The 20,916-nt window shown below is 37.2% G+C and overlaps 1 protein-coding gene across 4 annotated transcripts; it reads right to left on the reverse strand.

Annotated features, from left to right (window-relative positions):
• Positions 1–358: 358 nt before the first annotated feature.
• On the reverse strand, positions 359–19,166 carry csnk1g2a (casein kinase 1, gamma 2a). Of its 4 annotated transcripts, none has more exons than XM_042772112.1 (12): positions 18,964–19,166; positions 16,111–16,852; positions 13,547–13,616; positions 10,133–10,281; positions 7,063–7,297; positions 6,692–6,777; positions 4,960–5,044; positions 4,727–4,872; positions 4,555–4,638; positions 3,370–3,471; positions 2,267–2,373; positions 359–1,699 (listed from the first exon to the last, which is right to left on the reverse strand). In XM_042772112.1, exons 2-12 carry the CDS (start codon positions 16,351–16,353, stop codon positions 1,645–1,647), a joined length of 1,362 nt encoding a protein of 453 aa, XP_042628046.1. In that variant the 5' UTR covers positions 16,354–16,852; positions 18,964–19,166; the 3' UTR covers positions 359–1,644. The 4 variants fall into 4 exon arrangements, with proteins under 4 accessions (XP_042628046.1, XP_042628051.1, XP_042628061.1 ...); XM_042772117.1 differs by lacking the exon at positions 18,964–19,166 and adding an exon at positions 18,540–18,933; XM_042772127.1 differs by lacking the exon at positions 16,111–16,852 and having other exon boundaries at positions 18,964–19,162.
• Positions 19,167–20,916: the final 1,750 nt, after the last annotated feature.

Here is a 20,916-nt window from a genome sequence, read left to right on the forward strand (position 1 = left end):
TATATCTAAGAACAACCCATTCATGTTTCATGACATTGTTATAAAAAGGTTAATGATTGAATAATCACAGGATGTCATAATTGGTTGGCTTTTCTGGGGGGGGGGGGGGGGGTTTGAGTCATTTGGAAGTGAAACAATGTTCTGCTCTAGAAGGGTATGACACATACTAGCATGTGCACTAAAAGTTAAGGCACTTGCCCTGCAGCTCCATTTATATTTTATGACACCGCATCTGTTTCTGTATGTCACATGATGTTGACTGTATTGAAATAACTGTTGGCAGAAATAACTGCAATAATTAACCACAACCATAACTTCAAAACAGTGATTGTGCTCAGACACAACATGTAACATCTTATGAGGCATAGAAGAAAAGCAACATTTAATAGGCATGTAAATCAATACACATCCTCATTCTGAACCTCTGTTACTGCGTATAAACCCACAGACTCATGTCTTCATGGAGCTTTGCTGTGATGCACTTTACAACAGTGAAAAAGAAATCTAAGAAATGCCAACAGGCTCCATTAGACTGGCATGGAGCGCACAGTAGAGAACAAACAATCTGAGAGGGCCATGGTCACTTCACCTGGATAGGAATCGTAGAGAGGGACACATTAGTGTTAAATGTTTTACTTGGAAAGGCACAAACTATGATTCCCAGGTAAATTAATCTAAAGCGAAAAACAAAGAAAAAGCACAATTTTGACTGAGAGAATCACTTCTGTCCCTTTGGGAGAGACCAGCCTGCTGTATAAATGATCCAACGTCTGCCTTTATTTCTTTTGCTTTCTGTTAATTTCAATGCCAACCGGTTTGCTTTTCTCCCCCCAAAAGTGCAATTCACATAGGAGAGATCCAATGCATTTTTTTCTCTCCATCTCCCACAGTACCTGAGACCAGCCACTGTGCTACAACAACATCATCCACATCGACAGGAAAAAAGAGAGCAAGTAAAAAAAAAAAAGAAAAAAAGAAGAGAAAATAAAGAAACACTAAGAGCGGTTAAAAAAAATGTTCACACATTCTACAACATGAGTAAACCTGGGAAAGAAGATCTTCAAAACAACTTTTTAAATTACAAAACAAAAAGGAAAGACAGAATTTACATTTGTTGTCTGAATCGGTGTACTTTTCTCCATACGTCAGTCAACAACAAGTCTTTCCCCACCTATTTTGATCCCATAAAAAACAAAAACACCATGGAGCACATCACTCACTCATCCAGCCAGTGTCAAAGTGAACGGATGTCTGTGTGTAAGTGTGAGTCTGGTTGCCTTTTAGTTCTCAAATAACAGGTTTGCGTGTCATCTAAAATACAAGATTAAACAGTCCATCTGGGTTTAAGTCACATAACATATATCATCTTATTTCTGACCACTGAAGTCTCTTCTGGTGTCCCACATTGTACAAATATATTTATTTGTTCCACTGAATTGTTTCCTTACAAAGAGTGTCAGAGCCCGGAGTACTGATGTGTGTCCTCTCTGAGCAGATGCCAAAAGTGAGGCAGTGAGTTTCTGTTCTGAGGTGGAGCAGAGACAGAAAGGGAGAGAACTCCACGTTTCAGCTCAAGTCCTTTGCTTTTGTTTTTTACTTTAAACGCACCAGTGACTCTTAATGTTTCAAAGATGTTTTTTCTCCTCACTTGTGCCGCTGGAGCGTTTTCCTCTTCCTCCTCTTGAAAAAACAACAGCACCTGAAAAGAGCGAATGAGATGAGGACCGTTTTGTAATCTCCTTCCATCATTCTCAAACAGTCTTAGTTAGGCAGTTGAAAGCAAATTTAAAAAACCCACTAGGACAAAAACAGGCCCAAATTTCTCCTAATGTTAGCATGGATCAGACTGCACAATTGTGTAAAACTGCATTTTAGTCATTTTACTACTTAAGCTTATTATAGTTCAGTTAGTTGTCAAGGAATCATTTTAAATATTTTTTTAAACTTTAAAGTGTTGTTTAATCTAATATTTATATTTCAGCTTTATTTCAATTAGAAAAAAAATTAATTGACAATAAAACACAGATTTAATATAATAATGAATAAACTGATAATTGATTCCTAGCAATGAAACCAAAATCTTTATTTTTCTTTGACTGTACACTCCAACCTTAGTGGCTGGTGGGCAAATCTTTGCCATTTCTTTATCTTTATTGAATACACTTAAATAAGGGAAAGAAAACAGCACTGTATGGAAGATTAATTTAATAATAATAGAATAATTTAAAAGAAAACATTTGTATGGTTTTGTAAAAACTGTACTTACTTTGTATCATCAGCCACCTCTACTTCAGCAGGGGCAGTTATGGGAGCGTTGGAGTGTCCCGCCGTGGGATCGTCTGTATTCACTTCTCCATTGGTTGAGCTCATAACCTGAACATTAATTTAAAGCAGCAGGCAGTGAGTTTTTAATACAGATTGGCAAAGATGAGTAACAACACAAAACCACAGTACACACTGGAATTTATTTAATCTAAGGGTGCTCTCACACTAGCACTTTTGGTGCGCTCCCGGGTTCGATTGATGTCAGAGTTCGGTTCGTTTGGATGATGTGAACGCTGTCTTCCGAACTCGGGTTTGTAAGCTTTGTAAACAAAAGGAACGGTTCAAAAACTTAAATATATAAAAGTGCAAAGTCCAATGTGATGCATTTGCTGCCTTCTCCTGCGCCGTCATTACTATGCAAGGGAGTAAACAGCTTCTGGCTTGATGACGCAAACAAACCGCGGTTCGGACCAGAATAAAATAATACAAACGCAGTCCAGCGGGGGCAGGGGGGAGAAATCGAACACGGGTTCGGACAAGGCAAGCGAACCAAGTGTGAAAGCACCCTAATATACACTTCATATTTATCAGTTCATGTAACTTGGGTTGGGGCTTAGTAACCTATTAAGGACACTTTTTTAAAATAATTAAATGATTCAAATTCAGGTTGCTTAGCACCAACCAGGGAGGGTTAAGAAGAAAGTGGGGAAATGTAAAATGAAGGAACAGCACTTAGATAACGGAAACACGCTGACACAGAAAATGAGCATGTTTATTTGGAAATCTACTATATTTTAAATTAAAATGTACACTATGGATAACTAGAAGTACATAACCAAACATCCATTTGTCTTGCTTAGCTACTTATTTATAATCCAAGCAGTATTTTCACACTGAAGTCACCAGATCCCAAGCCTAACCATCAAGAGCGTGCAAGTGACGTGTGTTAGACAAAGGCAAGAGGAAAAGACCATTTAAGTGTTCACAGCTGGAAAATGGATAGAGGTGTCTCAAGTAAACGCGGATGACAGGAAACGAGAACAAGAACAGAGAAAGGAGGAGATCGACACTAACGGCATGCAGTACTGCGCAAACACCCAGTACCTGGACAGAGCCCCCCAGCCTATCGGCCGTGAGGTGCGACCCCAGGAGCTCCCTGTTGGTCACAGGAGTGGGCTGGGACTCACTTCCTTTAGGTTCTGGAGACTGGCATGACAGCGATGGGGGAAAGGGGTGGGGGGGTGGCAAAGGGCATAAGAGATGTTTTTGAAAAGAGGTGAGGGTGTGAAGAAAAAAAGAACAGAACGAGTTTAAAGAGGAACGCCTTCCATGCACAAGCAGACTACTCTAGCTAACAGGATAGAGGTGGAAATAAAAGTGAGTGAAAAAACAAGAGATCACGCGACATGCAGAGATGGAGAGGGAAGCTAAGCTCTTATCTTTCACAAAAAGCTCTAGCCAATCATATCAAAACTTAGAATGTAATGGGCATTTATCTAAGGGACTGTGACCAAGACATGGAAATACCACCGTCTAAAAGAATGACCGCATTTAAGGGAATTACAGATCTTCAGACTAGCAAAAACTACTCTGGCTGCAGGAAGCTTTCTTGGGATTCTTGATGAGTAAAACAAAAAGATACTGTCGACATGATTTAAAAGAGAATCATAAAACACTGAGATTACATTTCAAAAATTACACTGCATAAAGTAATGTTTCTCCAAAAATAACCAAAGAAAATAAAAAAGGGAAGCTGGTACTTAAAAGTAGTAACTGTGGCCGATTCTTCCTCTTTTACATCAACAAGGATTTGACCATAAAACTGAAAGTGAAGTATGTCAAATATATGTTAAATATAATTATTATTATCATATAAAATAAAGAAATAAATACTAAAATGTAAACTAAAATTACTTTGTCAAATTGACAAATAAATATATTTAAATTGGTTAATGTTTAAAAATAAAGTTAAATTAACAATAAATAAATTATTTTAAAATTATTTTAAAAAAAAAACTTTATGCAGTTTATGCATGAGTACAATAGTAAATTAGATTACAAAATAGAAATTATTTATTACAAAATAATAATGGTTAAATTAACAGTTTTAAATATGGATATTAGTCAATTTGAAGAGTTTTTTTCATTATTTAATTCCTTAACTTTATTTTAAAGTGGCACTCAAAGCAATTAAACTACAAATTATCGCTTGACCATATACTATAAAATTGCACAAAAAAGGGATGTGTGTAATTTATAATAGCATAAAAGTATAGTGACTTATCCCACCTGGTTTTTGGTCTGGGGTTGTGCTTTGTCTCTGCTGCTGGGCTGCAGAGGTGTGTCACTAGGCATGGGTCCTATTGGAGTCGGCTGTATAGACACAAAGAAAACTCAACATCCATGTACTTTTTTACATCATATACAAGCGGTTTACGATATGACATCCAATTAGACTTACCAGCGGCTTGCCGACCCAGTCATACTCATAGTCAAAGACATAACCATTTCTGTCAAAGAGGTCTGTAAAGAGCTTTCTCAAGTAGTCGTAATCCGGTTTTTCAAAGAAATCCAGTCTCCGGACGTAGCGCAGGTAGGTGGCCATTTCTCTGTGGAAGGATGTCAAAGTTAAGGCAGTGCACTGGAGATGAGACAGCACAAGTTATGTGGCCATTTAAAAAAGAACCTGCTTACCAGGGAAGCTCTCACAGAGCACTTCTATAGGGGTTGCCCTTTTGGTATCTCCAATTTTCTGATAGCGCTCCTTCAGTGTGTCAGCCTTAATGAACGAAGCAGGACACAACAAAAATAAGAACATTTTGGGAATCCATGAAGACATTTGTCCAGTAAATTGCTATCTTTTAAACTATTAGCATTAACTTTATTTCACAGTCCTGTTCAGCATGTACATATTATGCACTTATTACAGTAACTGCTAGGACTGTGTGATATGACGATATATATCGGATGAGCCAAATAAAAAGTCTATCGTTTCATATTATGCTCTGTTGTTTATTTCGTGGTGTCGCAAAATACATTATTTACGGAAATACTTTTGCATCATTTGGATGACAGCGATATTTACACGCCACCACGGGGCGTGAAGGGGAGACAGAACCAAGTGGAGAACAACCAGCCAGGACAAAACGAGGGGCCCGTTCTTAAACGGGGGACTACATCTGTAGCATGGACACGTGTTTTAAGCACTGCAGTTTTAAAACAACTTATATGCGTGCGCCGTCTCTGTTTCTGTGTGAGAGTAGCGAACATTTTTTTTTTTGCCGCTTTATTTGCTTTGTACGATTACATAAACACACATATATGCGTCAGAATCCCCGTCTTTGCAAGTATCCTCATAAACACAGTGATTTGGGTCTTAAGAGGGAGTAAACAGCTGAAAAAGAAAACGCATATGTAAAAGTATATTGGATCTTTTCTTCATTTTTATAGTGAATGGGGTCCTATGTTGGTTTCGTCTCTCATTCATAACAATCAAACAACAGTGAGAGAAAACCTCTCACTGCTCTTGACTAAATCACTTTTGTAACATTAATAAGAAGTTAAAAAATAATAATAATAATATATTTATATAGATGTATAGAATCTTTACATAACACACGTTAATTATATCTATCTATCCATCTATCTATAGATTAACACAGTGAAGACTAATTAATTTACACAATGCATGTAGCATGTCTTATTTTAGTTTTTGACCTATTGCTTGCAATTAGTTTCTTATCCTTATTTCATCACTGACTGTGAGCTTGAACTTTTTTTGGCTCTTTTTAGGCTTATATTAGTTTGATATTGACATTGGTGATAAGGATTATGAAGATTCTATGGTATCAAAGATTTGAATATATTATAAAAACCTTTTGTTTAGCCATTATTAAACAAGGATTAGATTGTGCAGTAAAGTGTAAAAACAACTGTCAGGCTGTTGGCGCCCTCTGCAGTCATTTGTTATAAAGCGTAACGTACATTAGTTCTATTGTTTATAAGACATTATGTATTTTAACAGTTTTGTTCAATTAAACCATAAGATCACTTGCTTTTGATACTTTATTTGAACTAATTATTTTTGCATCATTGCTATTATATGTGTATTTAAAGTCATTTTAAATGCTATTGTTCACTTGGGTCTATTTTTATTACCACAAAGAAATTAATATAATTATCTGATTAATTGTCAGAATAATCAACCGTTTACTCGATTACCAAAATAATCATTAGTGACAGCCCTACTCTAATATATACAAAAAACTGTGGTTTAAGATATTTAAAGCAATGTAACAGAATAAAACAAACTGCATTTTTCTAAAATGGTATGATTTTCACAGTTGATTTTTGTTTATGAAACAAACCCCTAAATCAAAGTGCATGAAGGCAGCAAACATTTCTTTCACTCCACCTACAACACTACCTTTAAACCTTGCCAGGGCAGACTGCCTCGTAGGAAGTACATAAACATATGACCCAGCGCCTCCAAATCGTCCCGTCTGCTTTGCTCTGCAAGATAAAAAGACATGCAAAATTGAAACTGCAGTCAGTCGGACAAGAAACTTAATTCAATGTGCAAAATTATTTTTTTTGCATTTAGCATAAATAAACAAAAAAGGCAAAATCTTACCAATGCATCATGATTAAATCTAAGTGCTGTGCCTGAGCATGTAGAGATTTGTCACTAACAGATAAGCTAGGTTTTAAGGCGTACTTTAGTCTTTATCCCCCCATGAAATTCTAATAACCCTAAGCCCTGACAGAGTGAATCTTCCCCGTGTGTGTGGCTCTTACCCTTCCCCAGGTGTGTGTTGATGCTCATATAGCGAGCTGTCCCTGTTAAGCTCTTGTGCTCCCTGTAAGGGATGTGTTTTTTGGTCTCAGGGTCAATGTATTCTTTGGCAAGCCCAAAGTCGATGATGTGGATTGTATGTTGCCTCTTGGTCCCTGGCCGGCCCACCAAAAAGTTCTCGGGCTTAACGTCCCTGTAGATCAGACTTCTTGTGTGCACATACTCCATCCGTGTGATCTATGATAGAGGTGTTATGTTTTATTTTTTGTTATCTTATGTTTTTTTTTGTTATGTTGTGTTATGTTGTGTTGTGTGTTATGTAATCGAAATTGCGTTCCTCTCAGACCCCCGGTGCATACAGATAACACGAACAGTAGAGTAAAAATCTAGATCAAATATAAAATATAAGATAAAACTATACAATAAGGGAATGTAAAAAAAGACATGATATAGAAAAAAATCCAAAATATAAAATAAGGTTAAATAGAAGCAGGGCAAGGCACATGGCAGATAGAGTGCAAACCAGTGAACAAACAGTGCAGATAAAAATATTTTTTAGCATAAAAAATATAGCTTATTCAGTCTGATTAAAAGTGACAAAGTGACAAAGGGCTCAAGAGCAGTTATATTATTAAACTGACTGATGAGGTGGTAGAATGATGTCAGTTCCATGGTGAATGAGTGAATGAGGTAGTGAGCAGACCACTGCTGCACAAAGTGACTGGTGCATGTCATCGTATGTTAGAGGGAGGGGGGGGTGGAAGGACCTGGGATGTGGGACCGGGGGGGGGGGGGGGGTGGTGGTTCATAGTTTTCAGTGGTGCCTGAGGCAGAAGAGGGACGGGGGGGCAAGTTCGGGAGCGAGTTCAGCTTCCTGACAGCCTGATGGATGAAGCTGTCCTTCAGTCTGCTGGTCCTGGCCTGGAGACTCCGCAGTCTCCTCCCTGATGGCAGCAGACTGAAGAAGCTGTGTGACGGGTGAGTGGGATCACCTGCAATGCAGAGGGCTTTGCGAGTGAGACGGGTTCCATAAATGTCCTGGAGGGAGGGGAGAGAGACACCAATGATCTTCTCAGCTGCTCTCACTATGCGTTGCAGAGTCTTCCGGCAGGACACGTTGCAGGCGCCATACCACACAGTGATGCAGCTGGTCAGAATGCTCTCGATGGGTGCCTCTGTAGAAGGTGTACATGATGGGGGGTGGGGCTCTGGCTCTCCTCAGTTTGCGGAGGAAGTAGAGACGCTGTTGTGATTTCTTGGCCAGTGCTGCAGTGTTGTCGGTCCAGGAGAGGTCCTCTGTGATGTGCACACCCAGGAAACTTGGTGCTGCTCACTCTCTCCACAGTCGCACCGTTGATGGTCAGAGGAACATGCTGAGTGTGCGCTCTCCTGAAGTCAACAACAATCTCCTTCGTCTTCTCCCCACGTTCAGAGAGAGATTGTTGTCACTGCACCACCCGGCCAGGCGGCTCACCTCGCTCCTGTAGTTTGTCTCATCTCTGTGTGTTCCGTGTGATCTATGATAGAGGTATGTGTCATGTTAGGGGTGGGTGCAATACCGGTATGAACATTACAACCGGTATTATGTTGTTCCATGATATGGATTTTTCTATACCGTGGATACAGTTATATATTCATGAATACAAATGTTACATTTATATCGTTTTGTTTAATTTGGTACCATTGCAAATTTTAACACAAATGATGATAAAGAGTCAAGGCTGAATGTTTTTGTCCTCTGTGTGCAACTCCGTACTACACAGGCATTAGTAATCAAACACATAGAGCATCATAACAGACCAAATTAAGAGAACAAATGGCCTACTCCAGTGGTTCCCAAACTGGGGAGGGCAAGGCTGAGGGATAGTGTACAGTCAGCAGATTATTTTGCAAAAGAAACCTCTGCAGGGTGATAAAGACTACACTGTGTAATTTTCCCACTTATGCGGCCACTTGCCTGATAAGTAAATAACGGAGTGCAAAATATTCAATTGACATATTTTCAATTACCTCAACATGACTCCCAGTCACCGCTTGAGCGCTCTGTTATCAGTTGTAGCAGTTATCAATAACAGACCACTAGATGGCGCGACTAAAGAATCTGAGTTGTACTGAAGGCAGCCATGTAGAAATATAAATTAATGATGCATGGTTTTGCTCTTAGCATGCAAGTTACAAGTTTGTTAAAGGAGTTTCAGTGCCAGGTAGACGTAAAGCAGATGATGAATATACCTAAGATTCACAAATACCAAAACAACGTGTCTACATCAGACACGAGCGGCGCAATGTGACAAAAGCAAAAAGAACCCAGTGATGTTCTCTTGAAACTGATGCCCCCGTTCAATTTCTGACAAACTCCAGCACTCTGACACAATGGACCATTTCAAATATTCATAAGAGAATCGTGAAAAAATTGTTTCCTCAAAAATACTAAGCAGCACAATGTTTACAACATTGATAATAATCAGAAATGTTTATTGGGCAGCTAATCAGCATATTAGAATGATTTCTGAAGGATCATGTGACACTGAAGACTGGAGTAATGATGCTGAAAATTCAGCTTTGATCACAGGAATACAGTAGTCTATATGTTAAAACATTTAATTTTTTAATTTAGGTTTACATTATTTTTTAATATTACAGTGTTTACTGTATTTTTAATAAATAAATGTAGCCTTGGTGAGCATGAGACTTTCCCAAAAAAAAAAAAAAAAAAGACAGGGTGGGGGGGCCTTGAAAATATTTTTCTCTACAAAAGAGGGGCCCGTCAGAAGAAGTTTGGGAAGCACTGGCCTGCTCAAACACACAAACAGTGGAAAACCAATGGCACAATAAAAAAAAGACTTTTCAGGTCTATATCCTATCCCTCATTTTGTCTATTTCTATAAGGTTTAAATATCTTACCTGTAATTTTTTTTTCTCATATCACAATATAATATAGATATCGCCTGGACAGTGTAAAATATTGTGATATGAATTTTTGGCTCATATCGCCCACCCCATGTCATGTTGAAACAAATAAATTCATTTTTTTAACATCTTTGTCCCATATAAGTGAGAGATCACACTGACCAGCTGAATTGCGATCATGAGGACGGTCTTGAGGGAAAAGGTTCTGTCGCAGAGGTCAAACAGGTCCTCCAGACTGGGACCCAGCAGCTCCAGCACCATGGCATTGTACTTCCCACAAGGCCCAAAGTAGTACACCTGAGGAACACCCTCTGAAAACATATATATGCAGTTAGAAAACAGATCCACAGAGCTCTGAAATGTAATTACAAACTGGTAAACTTAGCACAGCATTAACTAAAATGAGGTTACATAAGATTACATAAAGATAAGGAACGATAATCTTTTGTTAAGTGGTGTTCGGCATTCTTAGATTTTAGGAGTAATTATTAGGTCATATGAGGTAGACATGAATCTATTTTGATGTTTGCTACATTTTTGTAGATTTAAGGTACAGACTCTGAATGGGCTGGGAAATCTATTAGGTTTCTTGCACACTAGTGTTAAAAGTACCCATGTCGGTACCAGTCGGTGCTGACATTTAAAAAGTGATGATGCCAGCATTTCTGGTAGGGCTGCACGATATATAGAAATTACCTAAATATCGCAATTGTAAATATCGCAATATGCATATCTGAAAGGCATGTGATATCTGAATCATTTTAATAATAGGCTACCTCTCTATAAGTCGACGCATATAGCAGAGAATTGCTTGACGTTAAAAAGTGTTATTAAGTGCAATAAGTTACAGAAAACAACTCTTTGCCGTCTCGTCTTGCTATCTGACACACACCTGAAGCGTATGCACAAGCCGTATCTCGGACAGCGTCTCTTCTGTTTTCTGTGCGCATAGTCGCCGCACACACAGACGCGTTTCAGACAGCACCCGAACACAGAGTTGATTTGTCTTTTGCATCTCCTCATGTTTGAACAGACACATACACACAGAACTATGTCAATAGTACCCATCTCGACAAGCATTCTCATAAACGCAGCCAGTTAGGTTTAAAATGAATGTAAACAGCTGAGAAAGAAATCGGACGTGTATGCTCATACTGGATCCATGCAGTCAGTCTATAAAAAAGGGACAGCAGCCTATAAATACCTGCTGCTGAATAGGTCACTAACGTTAATCAAACAACAAAACACAGCTATAGCAAAGATTAATCTAAATTTAATTCATACAGTGAACACTATGCTGTGTTATTTTACACTTAATTATTAAATTTCTGTTCCTGAAAACTACTGTTTATCTATGCTTGTAAATTGTATTTGTTCTTTTTTTTTTTTTACTGACTGTTTACTTGCCTTTAATCATGTTTGAACTTTCTTGAACTTTCTTGCAGTGGTATATGAAGACGTAGGCTACGTAAAGTGTATTTTAAGTAATAAACAGAAAACAAAGTTACTACAGCTCCTTTCGCACTCCACGTTGGTCCCGGAAAATTGCCAGATCGTTATCGAGCGACTCTTTTACGGGTTGTTTTGAAGGCAGATCAAAGTTTGTGACGAAAAAATATGTGCAAACCCTAATGAAGCAGAGATCAGTAAGCTCCAATCGTGCTTAAGCTGAGATCGTTCACCAGCTTAAATGAAAGTTAACGTGCCTAGCATTTTCGACTCACATCCTGATGTCACGTGTCATTACGGGACCTTTACGGGTTGTGTGTGAATGTACCCACATATTCCGGGAAATCACTGGCAGTGTGAAAGGGGCAAAATCTAGCGACCCGGGAACAATTGCTGGGACACATTTCCCGTGTATTTTCCGGAATCGCAGTGTGAAAGGGGCTATTGATATAAAATTAGTGGCATTAATTTTTTTGTTTGTTTGTTGATGTTTGATTGATGTTAAAATTACATTTTCAGATTTGTGACATTACTTTTTATGTAAAACACTGCTGGTCACTTTCAGAAGTTGTCGTGATTCTCTCTTTTCCAAGAAAGAATGTGAAACATATATTGGTTGTATAATTTTCATTTTTAAATATAATTTAAATTGATTTTACACACTTTAAGCAATATCTTATCGCATATCGAATATCGCATTATTTATCAAGGTATTGCATTTTTTATTTTTTTTTTGATGTTTCAAATTTTTTTTTTATGTTTAGAATTTTTAGTTTTGTTGTGTGGTTTTTAGAGATGTTTTTGTTTGTTCATTGTGTTCTCGTGCTCAACAGATTTGTCTGTGATTGGCTACAATGATCAACGCTCCATGTCTTCATGCTTCAGTTGAGCATGTGAACACAATGGTCAATCAGAGCAGTTTAAGAATTCGCTCACCAGTGCTCAAAATGCTAGAGGGAAATGCTGACATTGTCACATTTTTTCAATTTCAGTACCGAATGGTAATGACAACACTATTTCACACACACTTTTTGTGCCTCATGAATACAGCGTGACAGTGTTAAACAAAAGCTATTTAAATATCTCTCATTTTCCTCAGGAGCAAAAACAGAGTCGGGAAGTTTAAATTGTTTAGGCTAACCATTTCTTTCAAACTGTCCATTTCAATGAATCAGTTGAACACATCATTTGCATCAACACTCAATGTTCACAGAAGTGAAGACATTGCCTAATAAATCAATTATCAAAAAAATGAATCTAGTTTAAAATGAAATCTAGTTTACAATAATGGCTGTTTGGTACAAAACGGTGGCTTCTTTAAAAAAAAAAAAAAAGAACTTTAAAGCAAATATTTAAACAGATACATATCAAACATTGTTAGAATGCTGAAAAATACCAAGTCATGATTTTTATCAATATCTCTGAGCCCTAGACGGGCTTGACACTTGAGTCAATCTCACAGTACCTTCGACAACAATCACAAAAACACAATACCTGAGAAACCACAAACACACACAAACAGATTCACAATACAACTTCAGCACAAAGGAAAGACTGAATATGAAAGTGTACAGTGTCATGATTTTCTAAAGCTCTCCTCATGAAAAATGCATAGCAGAATAAAAAGGGTCTGAGGCCTTAATGCTGGGAACAGAGATCTCTGGCTCAACAGCAGTGAAAGATGAGTGCTTTAACCTGCAACTGTAGGCTTTATTTAATCTGAGCCTTAATAGGCATTCTTTGTCTGAAAAAGCTATAGGTTAACCTTTCACATCTCTGAATATAAGTTAGCCTCTATCTGTCCTGCAAGTCTTATCAAAAGTTGTCTGAAAAGAACACACCAAGTAGAGCAATCGATGCACAGAAACCACAGCTTGTGCTGATTAAATTCGTCATCTGTGCTGAAAAGAGGATGTGGACAGGATAGGCTTAAAGCAACTCACAAATGTAAATAGGATGTGGACAGCATATGCATTGAAACAAAGAAAATTGCCCCAAACTGTGGTCTGAATATGCTAAATAATCTAATATGCTAAACAGAATGTTTTAAAGTGGATGTAATGTGTGTTGGATAATATGAGAAAAACAGACAGAAGATAAAAGACAGAAGTACTGCTTATTGCTTACCTGAGTTCCCCAGCTGTTTGTAAAACCTGTACTCGAGATGGAGCTGGGGTGCTCTGGATTTGATTGGCTCCTATAAAAGAGAAAAATTAACATAATTAGTTTTGGTGACCTGCTTAGGTAGCAACAAGAATCCAGTTATTAACGTTGTTTCAGCATAAAAGCAGTAAAACATAGATGGATAACTTGACATGGTACAAATTCTGTGTAAATATACTGTTGTGAATCTTCATATTTATGCAAACATCCAGTGGACAAGATAACTAATATGTGACTTCTGTCATAAGGATAATGCTAGGCATGGAAGACTCAGGTTATGCCATCACTAAGCAATCAATGTGAGGTGGTCCATTTAGCTGAATGCCATTATTTTACATAAATAATGTAAGTGAGAGAATGTGTGTGAGTGCGTTCAGATTAGTGCAGGATCCAGGGTTGAGTCATCTGTGGCACCAACAGCTCTGAACATGCGAAAGAAAAGCGCTACTAAGCAGGAAGCAGAATGGAAGAGCTAAATAAATATATAAAAACCAACAAACAGATTGCATAAAGACCACAGGATGTATTAAATACCCAGCAGAGGAGAGTGAGGAAGACAACAGGTTTACTCTTTTAGCACATATCTCCAGCAGGAGTTTACACTGATAAATAGTCAAATCAGAGCAACATCAAGACCTCTATTTAGTACCAGTAATTGGGTAATGCAGCTTCTCCAGAGAAGATATTTGTCTTGTTTAACAGAGTCAACACCATCAGGCAGACATGTATCTCGATCAGCACGTCATAGCAGAATGAAGAGCTCAAAATCAGTGTTGTAGCATCTCTATGATACTGTGTTTTCAACAGACCCATACTTCAATTGCTTCACTCTTATCAACAAATGTATTGGTACTTTTTATGTAAGTGTGATTAAGCATCTCTGTAAACGTGAGACCAAGAAGCTTAACAACATAAAAGTGACAATGTCTCACTTACATGATCACAGTCACATTTCTTTTAAAGCAGAGCAGTTGGCAACATGCTAAAAGTAATAAGGAGAGAAGTGAATTTGAGACTTCTGTAATACTAAAATATCCCTAGATAATATTCTAATCACTAATTCATCTTTCCCTGTGTATTTTTGGATATTCAGGCTTGAAACCAAATTCAATTAAAATATTGCTATGGAAGAACAGTTTTTAAATTGTTTTTGCATGGCTTGCACAGCAACTAACCACAAAAAAGTGGACGTTTTTCTAACCAAGAGGGTAAGACACCATTTCCAGAATATGACATTGACCAATCGTAAAACACATATTTACACTACTATTCAAAAGGTTGGGATCTGTAAGATCTCATATGCTTACCAAGGCTACACTATTTGATCAAAAAAAGTATTTAAATATTAAAAAATATATATATATATATTTGAACATAATTTATATTATTATAAAGAAATATACATAACACCAAATTTGGCAGTAGAATGGTAGTTTTATTTGTTATATATATATATATATATATATATATATATATATATATATATATATATATATATATATATATATATATATATATATATATATATAAATCTGTTTTTATTGTTTATTAAATCTAATTTGCTATTGAATTTCATCTACCAACAGAAGTGTAGCACTCATACATAGCATCCATTACACATTTTACTACATTGTCCTCAAATTCCCCCCAAAAATAACTGCAGAAATTATGATAAAAAGTATAAAGATCACATTTGGGCCTGCAAATCACTGATCAGATATGTGATCAGCAAAGGAGAAATACATCTTGCAGCATAAAAGTATGTCATAAAAGTAGGTAAAAAAAAAAAAAGAAGAAAAAATGTAAGTCATAGGATTCCAATTCAGCATGTTTTACATGCGTATTTGAGCATTCATACACTTGTATGATAAACTGTTATTGCATGGAAATATGCATTTTATCTCAAAGTCAATCTTTTGTTCATTAAGAGTATATTCCACACCACAGGTTAGGAAATAATTGTGTGTTGTGAAGAAAATATATATTGATGTTCAGCATATAGGTTTTTTAAGCTATATCTGTGGAATCTGTAAAATAAAAGGTACAAGGTAAAAAGATTTTTCTTCCAAATGGAACTGGGTGCACAAAAGCGAACACAAGCAATTAAATTAATCTAATGTGGTTTAGATGTTTTAAAATACTGTGTGTTTGTTTTGTAACCCAAAGGTTGCAGGTTCCGGCAGGGATTGTAGGTGGGGGGATGTGAATGACCAGAACTCTTCCACCTTCAATACCACGAGAGACTCTTGAGCGAGGCACCGAACCCCCAACTGCTCCTCGGGCGCCGAAGCAAAAATGTCTGCCCACTGTTCCGGGTGTGTGTGTGTTCGCTACTCACTGCTGTGTGTGTGCACTCGGACGGGTTAAATGCAGAGCAAAAACTCCAAGTATGGGACACCACACTTGGCTACACGTCACTTTTTTTTATGTTTAACAGCACACACGTACACTACAGGCAGCAGTTGAATTTCAGTGTGCATTAACTTCTAATATAAACACAATTTCAACTGTTTTTGTGAGGAACTTACCAGTTTAATGGCCACATATTCATTGGTGTAAAGATTTTTCCCGAGTCGAAGCTCGCCAAAGTTCCCGCAGCCGATCTTCTTTCCCACTCGGAAATTAGGGCCAACCATAAGCACCCCAGAGTTGGACCCAGAGCCTCGGCCACCCCCATGCCCTGTCCTGCTCCCACCAGTCTTAGACATTCTCTTTCCTTCCTCCGCCTCTCCTTTTCCTCCACCTCCTACTCCTCTCTTATCAAAATCCATAAGCTTGTGATACCCCGGCCTCTCCACGATTACTCCACTGCCATAAAATCACAGAGGCGCCAAAACAACTAACAACAGGGGCACGGGGAATGGGATGGAGGAGAGGAATTTAGAGAGAAAGAGAGTGGAGGGAATGGCTTATCCACAACACGGCTTTACACATATAGATTAAACTAGACATTAACTGCTTTTATAGACAGGGAAGGTATAGCAGACAATCCAAGGGTGATACAATTCAGGACGAAGACATCATATGGAAATCTTCCTTAAATCCAAGCATAGAGGAGCACGTTCCTTGAGAGAAAGACAGATGCACACGACCCTAGCTGGTAAAACTGAGGCGGTGTCTGGCATCGGTTTCCATCCTTTGCGTCCACTCCAGGTGGTTTTGCAGAGATATGTCAGGCATTCCTTGAGTCCAAGTATGAATGCAGAGCATATCAAAGTTTGCGTTGAGAGGAAACAGGCAGAACATCAGCTGCTTATCACTTTAGAATATCTGGGGCAGAGAAAATGCACAATTAGCACTAAATAGACTGCTTAAAAGTACAAACAGAGAACTGCATTGGAACATGTTCTACTATGGAGGTGAGGAACCCACATTGTACTTCCCATTTAAAGGGACAGTTCAGTCAAAAATAAATTCTCTCATTACGAAAGACAGACAGGTAGGGTTGCAAACGGGTGGAAAATTTCCAGAAACTTTCCAAAAGTTCCAGAAATTTTCCACCTTTTTGCAACCCTACATACAGGTTTGGATAGAAATATTATTCCTAGGTGAACTATCCCATTAATGTATTAATGATTTAAAATACACCTTAACAACTCTTAAATAGAAATATAATGAAAGAAACCCCCAAAAATAACCAAATTTTTTTTAGAGGCCAGGGCTAAATAAGAAAGCTTTCGTGTTACCAATTAAAACTTCTAAATCTATTACAGCTATGAACACAGCAGCTTTTAACACACTGTGTTTTAAAGCCTCAATCTCTTGTAAGACCTCAAATAAAACAGAACACATACAATAAATAACGCAGGGAGAAAACTGCACCATCACTGCCTCTATGAAACTCATAAGTCTGAACATTTGAGAGACACGAAACCGGAGACCATCTCCCTACAGGAAATGTTATCTAGCGTTTCTGACTTCCAGCTCTAAAAATACATCCCTCAGGAGCTCGAGATGAGGCCTGAGGTCATGTGAAGACAAGCCAAGCCGGAGTCATCTTGGATAGAGTGTCTCGGTTGTGTTGTTATTGGAGGGAGGCACGTCACCAGATGTTACAGATGATGCCATCCATGGTTTTTATTTTTCCTTTGATAGACATACAAAACTAGCCACTTAACCTGTATTATATTATAGCTGTATACTACTGACATACAGATACTACTCTGACACACTCATCTCTAAAAAAAAAAAAATAGATGTTGTCCTGATTGTACCACTGAAAATCATTTGATACCATTAATACACTTTCAGCAAATCTACTTTGAAAGAATATGTATTGTGAAATGCACTATACAAATAAAATTTTTAACAGAGAATGTCCCTTGAAAGAATTCATGCCCAGAAAACACATTCTTAACATTAAAATAGAGACAGGCAGATAGATAGATAGATAGATAGATATGTTACACTGGTGTCTTTACATCAAAACATTTTATGATGCACATTTGATATCAGTCTAAAAAAAAATCAATGTTTTTACTTTCTGCCTGTGGACTTGTAGCATTAATTCCACTTCCAATAACAAGGTATAAGTATCCTAAACTATGATTAAATGTTATAAAATCTATAAAGTTAACCATCCAGCTAAGACTATAATCCATCGTCTCATGTCGGATCAGGCCAGATCTACAGGCATCGACAACAAAACGGTTTTACAACGACAACAAATGTGATATCAGGCCTGCACAGTGGCCTTCCCTCTAGATTCAGAAGACTGTCTTATCTATGACCGATTCTTAGTACGCTCGAGAAATGAAAACTCGCTACACTGTCCGATATTTATTTCGAAACGATATCTAAAAGGCTAACTTACTGGCGGAAAATAAACTAGAAAATGTGCCTGCTAGCCTAATTCAGCTCGCCACCAAAGTATGAGAAACAAACTTGAGTTGCTAAGATGAACTCCGAACATGTTTTGGTACATTGTGTTCCCTTTGTAAAAGTACATTATACGAACGTAAAGACAGCAAAGAAGAGGCGTTCTTGTGAATCCTCGAGTGCTGAAGAGCTAATGTTGTCAGTTAGCCACTGAGTTGCCAACTAAGCAGCAGAAATGAGTGAACACGGCTAACGCGCTAACTAACGTTAGCCCAAAGAAGCTAACGATATGTGGCCTGCGCTCCAGCGAGCTAACGAGTTATTAAACCCGCGTAACAACACCAGCGGGGTGATGGAAAATAAAAGACAGCTTGTTATTGTCTACAACCACATTATACATCCGTCAAAGCAATATTTGTTGACAAGCATATAGATTTTGTTGACAGCCATTAACCGGGCAACTCCTTAATCCCAAACAGTCGAAATTGGTTTAAATTACGTGCACGGAATTTCCCATAAATCGTCCAGGGAGGAAGACGTATCAACAGATTAGACACTTTTACCTAGATCTCTGTATTATAAGTCGATGACAGTTCCCATTTTGTCGGTTTTAATGCTCTTTCCTTGAAGCCATTATCATTTTTTCTCCCTCTTCGCTGATGTCTCTTTAAGCCTCTCCGTACAGCTGGCGCGTTTCCTCCGCTGTCGTCGATCACATTACTAGGGCTAAGTTGAAAATCTCGCGTAGTTGGGTTTGGAGAATACCGGGTCATAAAATTCCGCGCTCTTCGGAAAAAATAATGCGCAGTTTCATTCAACGTAAAACAACGTGAGAAACTGAACCGGATGACGTAGAAACTAGTGTAGACCAATTTTACAGTACTGAAAATGTTTGTACTGTACGTGGATATTATGCACAATATTTTCATGTCCCCAGTATTGTCTTAGTATGATGGATAAAATACTGAACTCACTCAAATTATGTTAATTTGGTGTTTTTCGGTAATTTTAGACCGGAAAAAAATGTTTTGAAATTTTAAAAATCGCTACTTCATCAGAATGGAACCGCAAAATAAATAAATAAATAAAAGAAAGAAAGAAATGACTTAATTCGAAAAAGCTAAATGGTCGTAAAAAAATAGTAAAAAAGTGACTGCCATTAGAAATGAATGGGAAATACGCAAAAATAAGTAATTACAGAGAATTGTTTGTGTGCGTGCTACAAATCATTTACGTTGCCGAAAAAAGTGCACAGCAATGAAGGGGTTACACTCTATCAGGAGTGCAAAATAGATACACTGTAGGTTTGACTCGGTTTGACTGTAGTAAAATTATTGCAAGAACTGACATTTTAAATAAACATAAAAAAAAATCTAAACCTTTACAAAAAGTTGTCTTTGAGAATGTCTAAATACGTATATCTAAATCCACAACTTAATAAAATATGTATTTATGTCTTAAAAAAATTAATGGGAAAAAAATTATCATAATTATTGCTTAGATATTAATTAGTATCATGTAATTCTCTCAAAATACTAAATAAAAAAACAAATATTATTGAATAAAATATATTACATTGATTTCACTGAAAATAACAAAAGTTACATTTCAGGTGTTCTGTCACTTTTAACAGCGCACAACACAAGTGTGGCCATTTCTATTTTAAATAAATGCTGTTCTTTTTAACTTTTTATTCACTAAAGAATCCTGGAAAAGTATCACAGTTTCCAAAAAACAGACAGCACAACTATTTCCAACACTGACAATAAATCAGCATATTAGAATTATTTCTGAAGGATCATGTGACACTGAAGACTGGAATAATGGCTGCTGAAAATTCAGCTTTGCATCACAAGAATAAATTATATTTGAAAGTATATTAAATAGAAATATGTTATTTTTAATTGTAGTAATATTTCATAGTACTGTTTTTTCTGTATTTTTGATCAGATTAATGCAGCTTTATAAGAAAATTCTTTTTAAAAAACATTAAAAATCTTACTGATCACAAGCTTTTGAATGACAGTGTCTATATTAGTATGTCTACATAACGATAATTAATCATTAGCCTAAATTTAATAATCACAGCTGGTATGACAAGATGTTTTGTATGAATTGTGAATACATATACAAGTATTGAGATGTTTGTTTTTACATGTGATTTGTAAATTAGATGACCTTTTCATTAAAACCTGAAATTCTGAGGGATTTTTATTGCTTAATCTATCTCATGGCTAATCAGCTGATAAAACAAAGCCACAAGGTCATTTGTTCATGGCGTGTAAGTTCCTGTCTCTCTGTAGAGTCTGTTTCTACTCAAACCTCAATGGTCACACACAATTTATTTTGCTGCTGTTGATTCCATCACATACAAGTGATAAGATTTTAAAATATGTATGTAGTAAACTCTTTTTTACTCGGATGTATTTGGAGAGCTACACGTCTATCGTTGTTTCTTTTAGGTGGCTATCAGCCCAGCATCATGTGACTGGAGAACCAAGTGTTTGCTCCGCTCA

The sequence above is a fragment of the Cyprinus carpio genome, chromosome A2, assembly GCF_018340385.1.
Source record: "Cyprinus carpio isolate SPL01 chromosome A2, ASM1834038v1, whole genome shotgun sequence".
Classification (NCBI taxonomy): Eukaryota; Metazoa; Chordata; class Actinopteri; order Cypriniformes; family Cyprinidae; genus Cyprinus; species Cyprinus carpio.